Genomic DNA, 13504 nt, shown 5'->3' with positions numbered 1-13504 from the left:
GCGAACGAACCATGTTGCGACATTCTTTTTAATCCCAGTTAGGGTCACCGGGTACTTCTGCATAGCTTAAAAGCCACTCACATAATGACGAACGCACGTTTTTTGATTATAAAATAGAAATTAATACCATGGAACAACACCTCCATGCTTGCTGATATAATTGCTATATAGTTCACGAATCAGTGCTTGAAAATACAACAACAGTGTATTTATTGATCTACTAAGGAACGGTCTCACGATAACAACATTTCAGGACTTAGTTTTTTCTCACTAAGCCATTGCTTGGCCAGAGTTACCATCTTCCGCAGGCGCTTCATCCATTGGTTCATCTTCAAGTGTTAGGTCATCAAGCATTTCGTGAAGGCTAATTTGAGGCATGTCTTCAGTCTCACTCACAACAGCCTTTTTATCGACATCCTTGTATATATTCACGTTCTGCCGGAACGCCAGATCCTCCTCGAGGTCTTCACAGAAGTCGTTGAAATCGCGGCCAACCGACGATCCATCATCCAACTCCAAGCTGAGTCGCTTCAACCTCCAGCGGCGGCGCTGCGCACGGTCAGCTTTTGTTCCCCAGAACTTCTTAATCAGTACTACCTCCGGAATCTGATGATTAATACGCCGTATTTCAAATTGAATATAAGTACCAACAACGTCAATAAATTCAACAACATGTATGTTTGTGAAGGCTGCCTGTTAGGCTTCCTTTTCATTTATAAAACACAATACATGTTTTATAGATTCAACACGTATATATTATTAAGTTTCTTTCTACCAACAACTTGTAGAGGACACATGCGTTTTGTTTACACATATTTTTTAATGCTCTCAAAGACAACGTGGTCTTATATAGCCGTTTACTACTCTTGTGAACCATATTCTACCGAATATAGGCAAAATATAGTCTTAAAGAGTCGCTTGGTGATGCCGAGTAAGTAAACACGACATAAACTTAGTAAATGACTTAGAACAAAATGACCAATTAACATTTATTTATTATTTATAACCTTTCTAATCAGTGGCTTGATAGGCAACTGGAACATCTTCATGTAGTATACTATACATCATATTCCGCTTTAAATAAAAAAAACATACCTTATCCGGAGACATCTTGTTAAAGTGGGCATCATTAATATTGGCGTTGCGTAAATCAAAACCAAGCACAGCATCGCCCTCGTGTAGCTGGTGACCAAGATGGGTTTTGCAATGAATATAGTTGTCGTGGGTACCCAGTTCGCTAGACCGTATCACAAATACATTGGCTAACAAGTGTCGATCGGAAAGCTTACCCTGGCCAGCGAAAGACGGCTGTAACAGAGACAAGCACGATGTGACTAACAGGAAAATATTATATCATATTATATATATATATATATATATATTATTCGAGGAATTTGTATACATTTATTAGATAATCGACAAATGTGCCTTCTATTTTTTTGTCTTAACACGTTAAAGTTCTTGCCATTTTCTCTCAGTTTCTACAATAATCTGGAGCACTTCCCATAACGCTTAATGAAATGGTGTAGCATTATTAAACAGATTTTTTAAAAGGTATTTTCTATGTTTCGTGGACACCATTAGCAGTGCATGTTGACCATATTCCACATGTATGATTTGCAGACTGTTATCGAAATTACTTCGCCACAATTCAGTTAAATGTAGTAGAGGCAATATTTCTATTCTACCTGCTACGGAAGTTATAGCAGTCATTTCAAGACGTATCAGAACTATGCTTTATTTCCAAAAAACCGGTAACTGAAATCCATTCAGAATGGCCTATAAGAAACGTCAACATACGTAGATTTACACACTGTCCTAATTAAAATAATACCCGGATAACATTATGTTGTGCCTGAAGGTAGCCTACTAAAGATGAAATATAGCTTTGTCGTTATTTGTTGTGCCATTTGGAAAACGTAAAGAGTCACAGTTCCGAGCAGGATATTGTTCGAAAGCCCAATCTGAGTGCTTTGAGAACAGTACATACTATATATAGTTTCGTCATGGGGACTAATTAATAATATCACAATCTTGAGTACGTCCTTAGTTCACTAAGTATGTCATCCCGAAGCTAATGAGGTAAGAGATCAAAAGATGTATTTAGGTCTTCAAAGTTATCTAAATGGTACTTCTATTCAAAATCATTTAGCTCAAGCTAAAATATTAAGAATAATTTCACATTTAAATTTCATCCATGAAACAGAGTATAGTACAAAAGCCATTCGTCGAGAGCATGTTCCAGATGAATAGACAAGAGAGATTGAGACGCTTATTACTGCAGAGGGTCACCCAGATACGGTCCGCTAACACTAAACACACTCGGTACAAAAGAAGATAAGAAAGCCACAAGGCATCAACAGCCTGAGTAACATTATTTACAACATCATCAGAAAAAAAAGACATGTTCATATTTGACGATCTCGACCTGAACTTTTCAAGTTATATTGACTTTCTGATAGTGCAGTGATAGCGTGCTTGTCTACTAAACTTAGGGACGTGAGATGATTTAGGTTCAAGGTTACACGTAGACACTCCCTTTGCCATCAAGAGGAGCCATCCGTTTGAAGCAGTCCCTAATAATTTAGGTAGATAGGACACAAAACTCAAAATACGTTTTTTAGTGCCGCTGGAGCATTGCTGATTTCTTTAAGTGATTGCCAATCAAATTATTGAACCCAGACCAGAGAAAAGGATTGTTTAAACGTATAGTTGCTCTTTTTGCGTTAAATTAGTAAGAAATATGCGGGCCATTTTCAGCATAACGATTTATATATAGATATGGCTTTTCGCGCAGCTTACACCTTATTTGAGTAGGCATAAAGCTGCGCAAAAAGAGTTTGCAGAAAAATTAAACGGCCCCTGAATTTCATTTCAGTCGTGAATTAAGCAATATATAAACATTAGGTCTTCCAGAGTATCGTTACTAACCATTTGGCCACTGCATACTCGTTCCGTCTCCATTACAGTATATTCAACGAGTTGTTTCGGCGCAAAAAGGCCTCGAAACGGTGTTTTCCAAAACAGGTGCTGTGGGACTTCTGCCAGCTGCACAAAGAAGTGTTGAGACGAAAACATCATGAGCAGAGAAAAGAACATGATTAACGAAGTAATAAATAAACTGTGTAATTTTTAGGGTATTGGCATGTAATTTTATGGTTAATAATATAATACATATGAGCGAGAGATTAAAAAGCAGTTACTATACTTGCATCTTAAAAAAGGCATATCGGATATTTATTTTTCGCTAATTTTGGTAGCAAGATAAGTTGTAAGTGCAAGGCTTTCTTCAAAATCTGGTTGAGATACGAAATTATCCAGCTATTACCTGAAGTGTAGCTGGATCGATAATATGAATAGATGACGTTACTCGAAGGCAGACGCAAATCTGATTCATGCTTCCTGTCGGTGAATTTTATAGAATTTTAATGTAAAAAATCATTTAGCTTTTTTATACATACAATATCAATCAAACAAAGCTACAAATTACACAACTTCTGATAAATCAGTTAAGCATAACTTGTTTCAATTTTTTATGGTAAGGTATTATTTACTGGGTGTCTTTGACACCGGCATAAGTCAAGATAAGAAATCAAAGTTTATGATCGATGCTTGAATGGTTAAACTCGGTTTATAAATAACCAGCTTTATATTGCACGGTAAAGTGCAAAACACATATTCGTTTAGGGTGGAAACCTAAGCGCACATAATCCATACGAACCACATTCAAAGTCGCTATTGGTGTTATGCTTATTTCACGCGTTTCTCTATGTATACGCGAACAGGTTTCGTGCTATCATATTAATTAGCAATAATATATGTTAGGTGTCGAACAATATGTATATTATAAATTTGCGAGCTGTTCCCTACAATCGAGTAACAAAAATATTAAAAAAGCGCATTTTAAAAGAATCTACTCAGTAACTAACTAATTCAATAAAATGCTCAGTAAAAATACTTTGAAAAAAAAAATCCTACATACTAACCTAGCTGCTTAGCCAGTGGAGCTGGCAAGCACACAACGTCGCCTTTACAAACCGGCGCAATGTCAACTGAAAATGTCGTCTTATAGTTAAACGTGTTCGAGTGGATGTCATGGGATATGAGCTGCTGCGACTCAATCACCTTCATCGGGATCATTGTCTGAAGCGATCAAACGACATTAGATAACCAAATTTACAAAAGCTGATTATGAGAACATGTTTCACAAATCCTTAATTGTTCCGATCCGTGTCGTGAACTAGAGGTAAAGTCATGGATGACCTTGCCTTGCGAAAGACGATAAATAAAACCCTGAATTGTGGAACCTGATATGTGGATGCAAGGATCAGCTGGGATCCAAATCGGTAAATCATACCTGGAAAAATTGCACAAGTTTGCGAGCCTCGTCCTTTTTTGCAAAGTAGAAATCGATACCTTCATGAACGAGCTTGATATTTAACGCGTCCCTATGTGCATTGTACTTGAGAATTAACTGCTCCATGTAGAATAGGGTTTTCTTGTGTTCCACCTAGTTCAATATAAAAACAGCAGAGCAAATTGAGGACAAATAAGCATCTATTTGCGGAAGTTGTAATATTACAAGATAGTTCGCATATGATTTTTTCTTTTTTATTATTTTTAATGAGACCGTCTTAACACGTTGTGAAAGATACCTTTAATCTGTAAGCTGAACGGATATGGCGACGTCATAGGGCAATCGATTTGATATTGTATATAATGATACAAATATCAGGTTATCGAACGGAGGCATGGAAGTTGAAATAATTAGCTAGACCAAGACCAAGGTCGTTCGTACTATAGTAACTTTACTAAAATTTTATCAGTCGCAATTGATATCCACTATTACAGTATGTCTTTTTATTAACTGACATCAGATAATAGAGTGAACCCGATTACTCCGTCTGCTGCTCCTAACTGCATACCTTTTGCCGGCACTGTACAAGGGCACGCCAGAAGTCCTTGGCTTCTCTTCGGTGGCATGAATCACACATCAGACTGTTGACGGTAAACTCGACGACGAAAACCTATTCAAATTTTTATGCTAACTGTTATAAAACGTAGTGATATCCATTTTGGTTGACGGTGATTGCAAAGCTGATATGCCGAACTGAACAAGTCTCAACAGTTACACAGACTCAGACCCCATATAGAGTAGTAGCATCGTAAATTTTGTCTTCAATAGATACAGTCTTTATCTCCAGCTATGTCGTGTATATATATATATATATATATATAATAATATGTCGTGAATATAGTAAATCCATTTGCAATCTACACATTGACGTAATTATTACAAAAATAAAATCGTCCTACCTGTTCAACGATAGCTCCACCTAGAACCTCCTTTTGAACGCTGAGTTTTACTTTCACTCGCTTTGAATGCGGTTCTGTCCAAATAAAGCCAGCGTCGACCAAACGAACCTACAAAATACGATTATAATGATAATGTGACTCCAGATCAACAAACAAACCGAAAGTGCTTTGGAATAAATAAAACCCATTTAAGGCGACTCAGATGAATTTAACTACGAATCATGCTGACTGTAATCTGTTTACATGATCGAATTCGCTGTGCGTTGAGCTATTTCTATTGTCAAAACAAACCTACCCGATTCAGACCTCTAATCTTCTTCAGACAAATAGCTAAAAGTTCGCGCGACTCCAACGAGGCGACCGACCATTGAGCAGGGGGCTGAAGATATCTTTCACAACTCTTACAGAATTGGAGTACACCTGAAACAAAAACCGTCATACACAAACTATATATTTCACGTTCGATAATTTGCGATAAGTTTGCTAAATAGTATATGGTAAGTCCACCAGCCACAGCCTTTTTACCAGTACTTCACGAGAGGAGTTAATTTCTCTACCTACCTTGCTTAGGGATACCATCTGTGATGTCGACTTGAAGTCGGAGACAGTTGATACACATGTTGGCAGGATTTGGCTCGATGTCTATTCCGCATTCGCAGCAAAGAATCCGATTCCCAGCGGGCGCGGGGGCGACGAGTAGAGTCGCATCAGCCATGTAATCCATCTTGTTGGAGTTGCAACGGTTGATATGACTGGCTATGACAGACCTCTTTGATCAAGAACTGATGGGTTTCTTGTAGCTCCTTCTAATAACCTGCAATATTTTGGTTAATAGCAACATGCTGCAATTCTCAAGATAGTGCTATGATAACCCATTTTAAACTTCAATCTGTCTTATAGGTCTTATAGGCCAGACCAACACAAAGCAAAACATTTTCCTGGCCCATTTCCAAGTGTTCCAGATCTGTAGTCTCTTTAGACTCTATTACTCGGGAAAACGTAAGGGTTTACCCACTTGGCTTGATGACAGAGCAGCCTTCAGATGCGTATCGCATTGGCATGGTTTTTATACCTCACGCTATAATTTCTCACTGTTACCTTCTTTACGAAAAATATTTCCGTAAAATCCTGCATCACGAATGTCCACATTTGAATACGCGACCTATCTAAAACTGTCTCATAATATCAGCTTAGATAGAGTTTCAGTCATTACAAGTACCAAACGAAAATGCACAATCTCATTATCAATATCAGTCCATATGACGAGGAAGCAAGAACTCCTTCACCGGGCGTCACAAAAAGCTAAAAACTATCGACGCCAATAAAAAAAGCAGGAAAGATATCTATTGACATTTCATTAGGACGTGAGGCATGTTGTCTTGTAGGAAAGCGATTTTATCACAACCTTCAATCAATGAGGTAATTAAACCAGCAGCCTTTTCATAAAAGGGGTACGACGACAATAACCAAGATTCAGAAACAAATCAGTTCATGCTGACCAAGTGGGTTCATCGACTAAGTGTATGTAACACTTAGTCTGGATCTTAGATCTGGAACTAGCACTAAGTGAAGGGCAATTATTACGCCATTTACGCAACTTTTACATAAAGTTGCGTAAATGGCGTAATAATTGCCCTTCACTTAGTGCTAGTCTTCGCTCATATGTCTGTTCCTAAATGATAACACATTAAAACTTACCCAATTTAGTCCATCTTTGAACATGAATAATCACGTTTTCAACACCTGCTTTAGCTTAACGTAATGTACCATTTCTACCGTTTCAATATATGTTGTCAATCTTTTTTAAGTACGATTAAATCATGTATTTTCGTATATGCAAATTAAGAGCTCTGGGTAAACAATTAGGGCACGGCACTGTCTGTGTTGAAATCACAGCACATCCCTGTTAAGCGCTAGTTCCTGCAGGCCATATTACTTCTATTACTAAAAAACATGGCTTTAATCATTTCGAACAAATACAACCACAGTCCACAAAGATATTCCAATGTACCCACCGTATGCACACAAAGTCACCTCAGAAAACGAACCGACCCTCACATGAACATGAATTCGCCTAGACTTGTCTATTCGAGAAACGTCAGACGCGACAGCAGTAGATGCTAGCTGCACGTGCCCTCTAATTACAAATCTCCGTTTTCATTCTTCCGTCGAATAAGATCAGCGTTGCCTTGGGTAAGTAGCTTCGTCTGTTATTTCGTTTAAAATCCTTTCCGTAAATGAAAGTTGAGTAAATGTGGATAAATCAGAGTGTAAAATCTAAATAAATTAATTATTCATCTACAAAAAAGAGAAAAATGTTGAGAGGGATGTTCTGCGCAGCTACAAATATTGTATGACTTCTGAACGTGTCATTTGCAGGTACAGCAATTGACTAGTGCTGATGTGAGCGTGTTCGGAAGTTTTGTTTAATCCATAGAATCCGAAGAAGAAACAAAGAAAGATGTATTTCTGTTGTGCTTAATAATATTTTTAAGACCATTTAAGCCTCACAACTGAAAGTTCACCGATGTTGGTAATGCTTCTATGAAAGCTGACTAGTAGTAATTCTTGTAGACAGACTGCTGTGGAAACTGGTTCTGAGAAGGCTCGAATCGGTTTATTATTTTTATATATTACCTTTAATCTTTTAGAAAAAAGTACAGTATTTTGTTACTTATTAAAAGTATCTTTCTTTTATACGCGGTAGATCTAATAGAAGCATTGTGCTCTTCGACGAGCTCGCGATGAACAGATCAAATGCGGTAGACATCTATCATCGCGAATACGTAAAACTACGTTGCTATCTATTAAAATTTTGCAGAGTATGCCTCTTTTAGTGTTAAATCGGCAAGAAAACTTTCACTTATATTTTTATCTTTTTAGAGCTTTTTTATGAGTAAGCTAATTATATAGTCACATCATTAGGTATCACAGGTTGCTAGGTGCTTGACTAAAAATTTAGATTATGTACGTTTATGGTGTTCTAACGGATAATTAAATTTGTCTGTACTTACGCCCTGAGTCTTTTTTTGAATGATATTTAACTCTTCGCCTCAGAAAACACTGACGAAACCGCGGTGATCGCATGAAACTACTATGGGATCCAATATTCCATCAATTACGGCGGTAAGGGTTCTGTATAAGCAGCTGGCTCGTTACGGTCAGGAATTGATGCTCACGGATCGTACCTGGTATAATCGTAGACTTCGACTTGAATTCACCAAGGACAGAGCCACTGAGGAGGATTTGGAATTTGCGTATCGCAAAGGACTCCGTTTGCTCGCGTATAAACGGCTCATTTAGAACTACCAACCTTAATCTGCGTACTGTCTCTGTTAATCAAGCGATTTAGTCGCGCATAGTCACAATTATGGGTAAATAAAGCTTTCGCTTATTTTTGAGACCATTTTGTAGAAGACGGTTAAACTGCCCTTCGCGGTGAAAACGGTGGTTGTAAAAACTGGTTATATTATGCACTGCGCTTAATACACAGAGCCTCCTGTAAACCTTAAATTTAACAAAACTCAATGTTGCAGGCACGACTATTCGCGCGCTCTTATCTCTTCTACCGCTAAACCAAAGCCCTGCTGGCCTATGGACAAAGAGCCTGTCTTACCGAACAAAAGTTACTATCGATAAGTACGAGTATACGAATCAATAGACCATACATATACTGCTTTCTTTTTTTATTAAATTAAGTGCCTACTCCAGTAGTCAGCAGTTAACGATAGTCACTTGTCAACAACGAGAAAAATGAATAAAGTATACGACAACGTGTTTTTTTGAAACCCAAGATCTTATAACATCAATACCCAGGTACAAGACGATAATTTTGGATTTTTTTTCAATCATATAATATATTTAAATCGCTTTAGTTAGCTATTCTTTGATAAAGTTGTATAAAATGCGCTTTTTAATCACAGATTTTGTAATATGTCAAAAAGTGTTCCAAATTTTGTTATTTGTGACAATTTTTATCTGAAAAGACAATTAAAAATTGAAAAACCAATGCAGGTCTCGGGTTCCAGTGCTGAATGAAGATGAGTTAGAGGAACAGTTCGTCAAGGGGACGGGTCCTGGAGGACAAAGTGTAAACAAATCAGTCAATTGCGTAGTTCTCTGCCATGTGCCTACACGTAAGTGTCAAATGGAGATGGCAATTCAAAAAGTATTGAAATTCATTATTAAATATGTTTTTGAATACTATCTATTTAGCCTTGACAATAACCGTAAGTTAAACGAGTATGTATAATGAGATAGCTGATATACGCTGCCAAACCATTTCTGTGCAAACAACATCTAGGAAAAGTTATCTCTATATATGCGTAATTTAAGAATAGCTATGTAGAGGGAGTAGTAAGTTGTCGGGTATTTTGTGGGCGCGATAATATAGAGAGCTAAACTTCTGACTGATAGAAAGAGCCAAATGTCAATATTCATCCCAGCTGTTGTCGGAATGCATTACGTAAAATGTGTTATTAAAAAAGAGGAAGTTTTCTTTATCGATTATGTAGCCAGTGCACTTTTTATTTCTCTACTGTGCATATACCATAGATTTGTGTATGATATAGATTAACTCACCTCCGTATCAGCCCACAAGCAATCTGTTTTGATTTAACAGATACCATCGTACGCTGCCACCAATCACGGCTGCTCCATGAGAATCGAAAATACGCCCGTAAGATGCTTGTAGAAAAGCTCGACGACCTATGGAACGGCGAAATGTCTGTGCGGAGACAGAAAGAAAGAATTGAAAAAAATAAAAAAATCAAAATGGAGGCAAAAAATCGTAAGAACCGAGAAAAGAAGAAACTCGCCAAGGCTCTGGCGGAGCTGGCCGTGAAAGAAGGCACTTTGTCTTCTGAGGAACATGCACGCGGCCAGAGTGCGCAGCGCGGCGATTATGAGGAATACGGTCATAATCCATGGGAAAGAAAACCACATAAGTCACCTTCTTAATCGAGGCAAGGGCGAGACGAGTAAGAAATCTCCTTTTGTTCGTCGTGCACAGATGATGCGTGTTGTTTTAATTAGTTATAGATCTTGAGGACGTATTTCAAAGTTAGTTTTAGTAGGAATATAAGTTAAACGGGTTTTTTCAAACTTCCTTGTGCTTATCATGTCGATGTGAGAGTCTATTGCGAGTTCAATAAATAGGGCAATGATTATATTATAATGATAATAGTACTAATTATTCAATACCTACAACGACAATCACATGTCATTTCGATACGTTCCAGAATAAAGAGCCACTATTAGATATAATAAACTTGGCTATTCGAAACATATTGGGCGGCCTTTAATCTGTACTTGACTGTATTATGAGATAAGTAGCATACTTCTAGTAGAATTCTACCTGGAGAATGAAACAGGGGTGCAGTACTGAACTAGACTTTGAGGGAAAAATTAATTGAGAACTCGAGAGAAAAAGCCATTCTCTCTTTGTTGATCGCAACCGAAAATGACAATAGATATCACGCTACGACACCCAAAAATAATTAACAAATGAAGAAACGTATGTTATCAATTTATTCAAAGCAATGGCACAATGTGAAACAGGTCGTTTGTACACTGTGATGTAATGTATAATTGTTATCATCAAAATTGGTGCAAACACCTACTAGGAATAAATAAGTAAAGCCTTACCTATCTAGATAGCCCTATCCAGGCGTTCGCGGTAGTCTTTACTACGCTGTTGGATTAATACTGCTATCATCATTAATTATATTATTTTTGCACCCATCGTTTCTTCATACCACCAAGTCTATGATCATTCTGCCTCTGCAGTCTATAATCATGAACAATAGTACCTGTTAGTCCTTGGCGTATTACTAACCATGTTTAGCAATGACAGACTGTTGCCCACCCGGAGCCTTCATCATACTATCTCTGTACCGCAGCACTGGCGAGGTGGTACCGCCTTCATGTACAAAGCGTCTTTCCTTGCGTTTCTTCCACACCTGGCTTGCATTCTAACAGTGGATAACCATAAGCAGTAGTTTTATAACTTCGTCCACCTTTCTCTCTCTTTTTCTATCACTATTTCTAAATCTCTTACACACCACGCTGATATCTGCCGCATTCATATTCCTTTTGCGTGCACAATAATTTGTAGACATTGTATTGATTGAACACCTTGATTCAACCTGACGACTCATACTCGTCGGCAGCTATCTGTATAATAAGTTCATATCTCAATCATATCCATGCGGTTCAACGTAGTTAATGCTTGCATTTATTCCACTAGTCTTTCTTCGTTTTCCTCTGATTTCTCCTGAGTCTGTGTATTTTCTCGGTTTGCTCATTTTACGCTTCTATTCACAACGAGAAATCATCAGCATCATTCGTACAACCGACACACACCTTTTCGTCTTATCTGATGATTACCTTAGATTATCTGTTAGCATTATCCTTTCTTATGAGTACGTTGTCACTTATCGTCGATTTATCTCGCCTGCTCACTCAGTACTTTAGCAGTGTCTGGAGCAGTCCTCTCATGGCTGAGAAGCAACAGTAATTTATAATATATATATATATAATAGTTTTGTCAAAAACCATACTGACTACACACGAGTCTTCGAATTCGCCTAAGGAATAGGTAATGCATATTAAGTAGATATGCAAATAGGCAAAGTGAATTAATTTATTTATTATTATTACTCATTAATTTATAAAAGATTTTATAGGAGATGCCATCAACCTGGCTAACAAACGCATGATCTTGTCGTTGTGCGACTTTAAATAATCTCTCTTTAGTCGTCAAATTTTCCTCATTTTCATCTTTTCTTTCATGAACGTGTGCATTTAATACGAGGATAGGCGCTTTCGGGAAGAAATGCATCTTTCTTCGAGTCCTCTTTGTACGCCAAGCGTGCAATAGCACTGGATAAACGTCAAATGCTTCGCAGTTAGCCTGAACGTGCGTTAAGTTGTTATTATTATTGGCCTTCGACAAGTTCTACGATACTCTGAAGGACATCTTTATCGCCAAAGCGATGCGTCGGTTCCCATGAAGGAGTTTTTTTCTATTGTTTTTCTTCTCGGTGGCCGTCTGCTGGATGATCTTTTCCGTGCGATAAGTGCTGGTTTCCGCCGGAGGGTCCCGTTCCGGTAGGTGTTACGGCTGCCTCAAGACCGACATGAGCAACAATATCGTTGATATTTCGCTCGAGGTCCTCTATGCGATGAGACATGTCGTCGATTCGACCGAGAATCTGTTCCGACATTACAGTAAATTTATCCTGCATGTGTTGAAGCAGGTCTTGGACCTAAAGAAGGAAATAAATACAAAACCCATGCCTTAAATAAATACCAAGCGGATGTGATTTAAAGTGAATTTGTTTAATGAAAGAGGCATGAAAGCATATAATCGAAACACTGTTTAAATACTATATAATAAGTGAAATGAGGTGTTCTCTTACTTTCCTACACTATTCAATTATTGCTTATAAACACTTTTAGCTTATAACCGTCAAATCACTGATAATAATACCTCATCTGCAACTTTAAACCACTGAATGATGTTGCTTTTTAAAGCATTTTTTTTTCATTCTTCTACGAACACAGAGTTCGATTATTATGGGTTATCTTATTATTCAGTTTTAATAGTTAGGGTTCACACCCGAACGGGTTTCTACAAAATAGCTAAAATAATAGGCATGTTCCTGTCTCGATAAAAATCACATGAATATTCTTGCTGCAATATACAGAGCCGAAAAAAAAGTATCGAGTCGCTAGAAAGGAACAAGGTGCCCACTATTACCATTTACAAAATGCTCTCGAATCATTGAAGCCTCTTTGAACGCTCTGCCCATGAAGTCGCTTTAAAACTTACATGCTGTGTTAGATCCTGCAGATCCTTCGGCTCGACAGGCCGGTTCTGAAGGCCGCCATCCTGTTTTTTGTCAAAACTCGAATTCTTCTTTGTGTTCTGCTGCGGATCCGCCATGTCGTTGTTTAACTCACTGCTGCACAGCACCGTTCAGCTTTAGTACATCTTTCTCTTCGAGTATTGTTTGTCTATCGCGAAAATCACCCGCTAGATGAGCGGCTTTGCTGTCATCCTCCTCCTTTAAAGGAGAGGGCATTCATGCGCGAATGCATTGAGGCGCGGGCGGACGACGACATTTTTTTCACCTATTTACCTGCCAACAAATAATATAATTTGTGCTACCTAACTAATCAGACT

The 13504-nt window shown here is 37.9% G+C and overlaps 3 protein-coding genes and 1 long non-coding RNA gene across 5 annotated transcripts; 2 read left to right on the top strand and 2 right to left on the bottom strand.

The window, feature by feature from the left end:
* Positions 1-186: 186 nt before the first annotated feature.
* Nmd3 (60S ribosomal export protein NMD3) lies at positions 187-7440 on the bottom strand. Of its 2 annotated transcripts, none has more exons than XM_022847088.2 (11): positions 7332-7440; positions 5878-6130; positions 5612-5736; positions 5317-5424; positions 4926-5027; positions 4358-4510; positions 3987-4143; positions 3329-3402; positions 2932-3048; positions 1096-1308; positions 187-606 (listed from the first exon to the last, which is right to left on the bottom strand). In XM_022847088.2, the coding sequence occupies exons 2-11, from the start codon at positions 6038-6040 to the stop codon at positions 271-273; spliced, it is 1548 nt and encodes a 515-aa protein (XP_022702823.1). In that variant the 5' UTR covers positions 6041-6130; positions 7332-7440; the 3' UTR covers positions 187-270. The 2 variants fall into 2 exon arrangements, with proteins under 2 accessions (XP_022702823.1, XP_022702824.1); XM_022847089.2 differs by lacking the exon at positions 7332-7440 and adding an exon at positions 7015-7282.
* On the top strand, positions 7430-7849 carry LOC111268236 (uncharacterized). The gene is made up of 2 exons (XR_002685077.2): positions 7430-7509; positions 7696-7849. It is a non-coding gene; the product is annotated as an uncharacterized LOC111268236 (long non-coding RNA).
* Positions 7850-8548: 699 nt separating this feature from the next.
* Positions 8549-10604, top strand: LOC111268234 (mitochondrial translation release factor in rescue). Its single transcript, XM_022847095.2, has 4 exons — positions 8549-8690; positions 8853-8955; positions 9331-9452; positions 9938-10604. Exons 1-4 carry the CDS (start codon positions 8687-8689, stop codon positions 10273-10275), a joined length of 567 nt encoding a protein of 188 aa, XP_022702830.1. The 5' UTR covers positions 8549-8686; the 3' UTR covers positions 10276-10604.
* Positions 10605-10811: 207 nt separating this feature from the next.
* Positions 10812-13357, bottom strand: LOC111268235 (uncharacterized). Its single transcript, XM_022847096.2, has 2 exons — positions 13151-13357; positions 10812-12584 (listed from the first exon to the last, which is right to left on the bottom strand). Exons 1-2 carry the CDS (start codon positions 13262-13264, stop codon positions 12342-12344), a joined length of 357 nt encoding a protein of 118 aa, XP_022702831.1. The 5' UTR covers positions 13265-13357; the 3' UTR covers positions 10812-12341.
* Between the last annotated feature and the right edge of the window lie 147 nt (positions 13358-13504).

Source organism: Varroa jacobsoni, unplaced genomic scaffold (assembly GCF_002532875.2).
Source record: "Varroa jacobsoni isolate VJ856 unplaced genomic scaffold, vjacob_1.0 scaffold_1266, whole genome shotgun sequence".
Classification (NCBI taxonomy): domain Eukaryota; kingdom Metazoa; phylum Arthropoda; class Arachnida; order Mesostigmata; family Varroidae; genus Varroa; species Varroa jacobsoni.
This window is presented reverse-complemented; position numbering and strand designations above follow the sequence as displayed.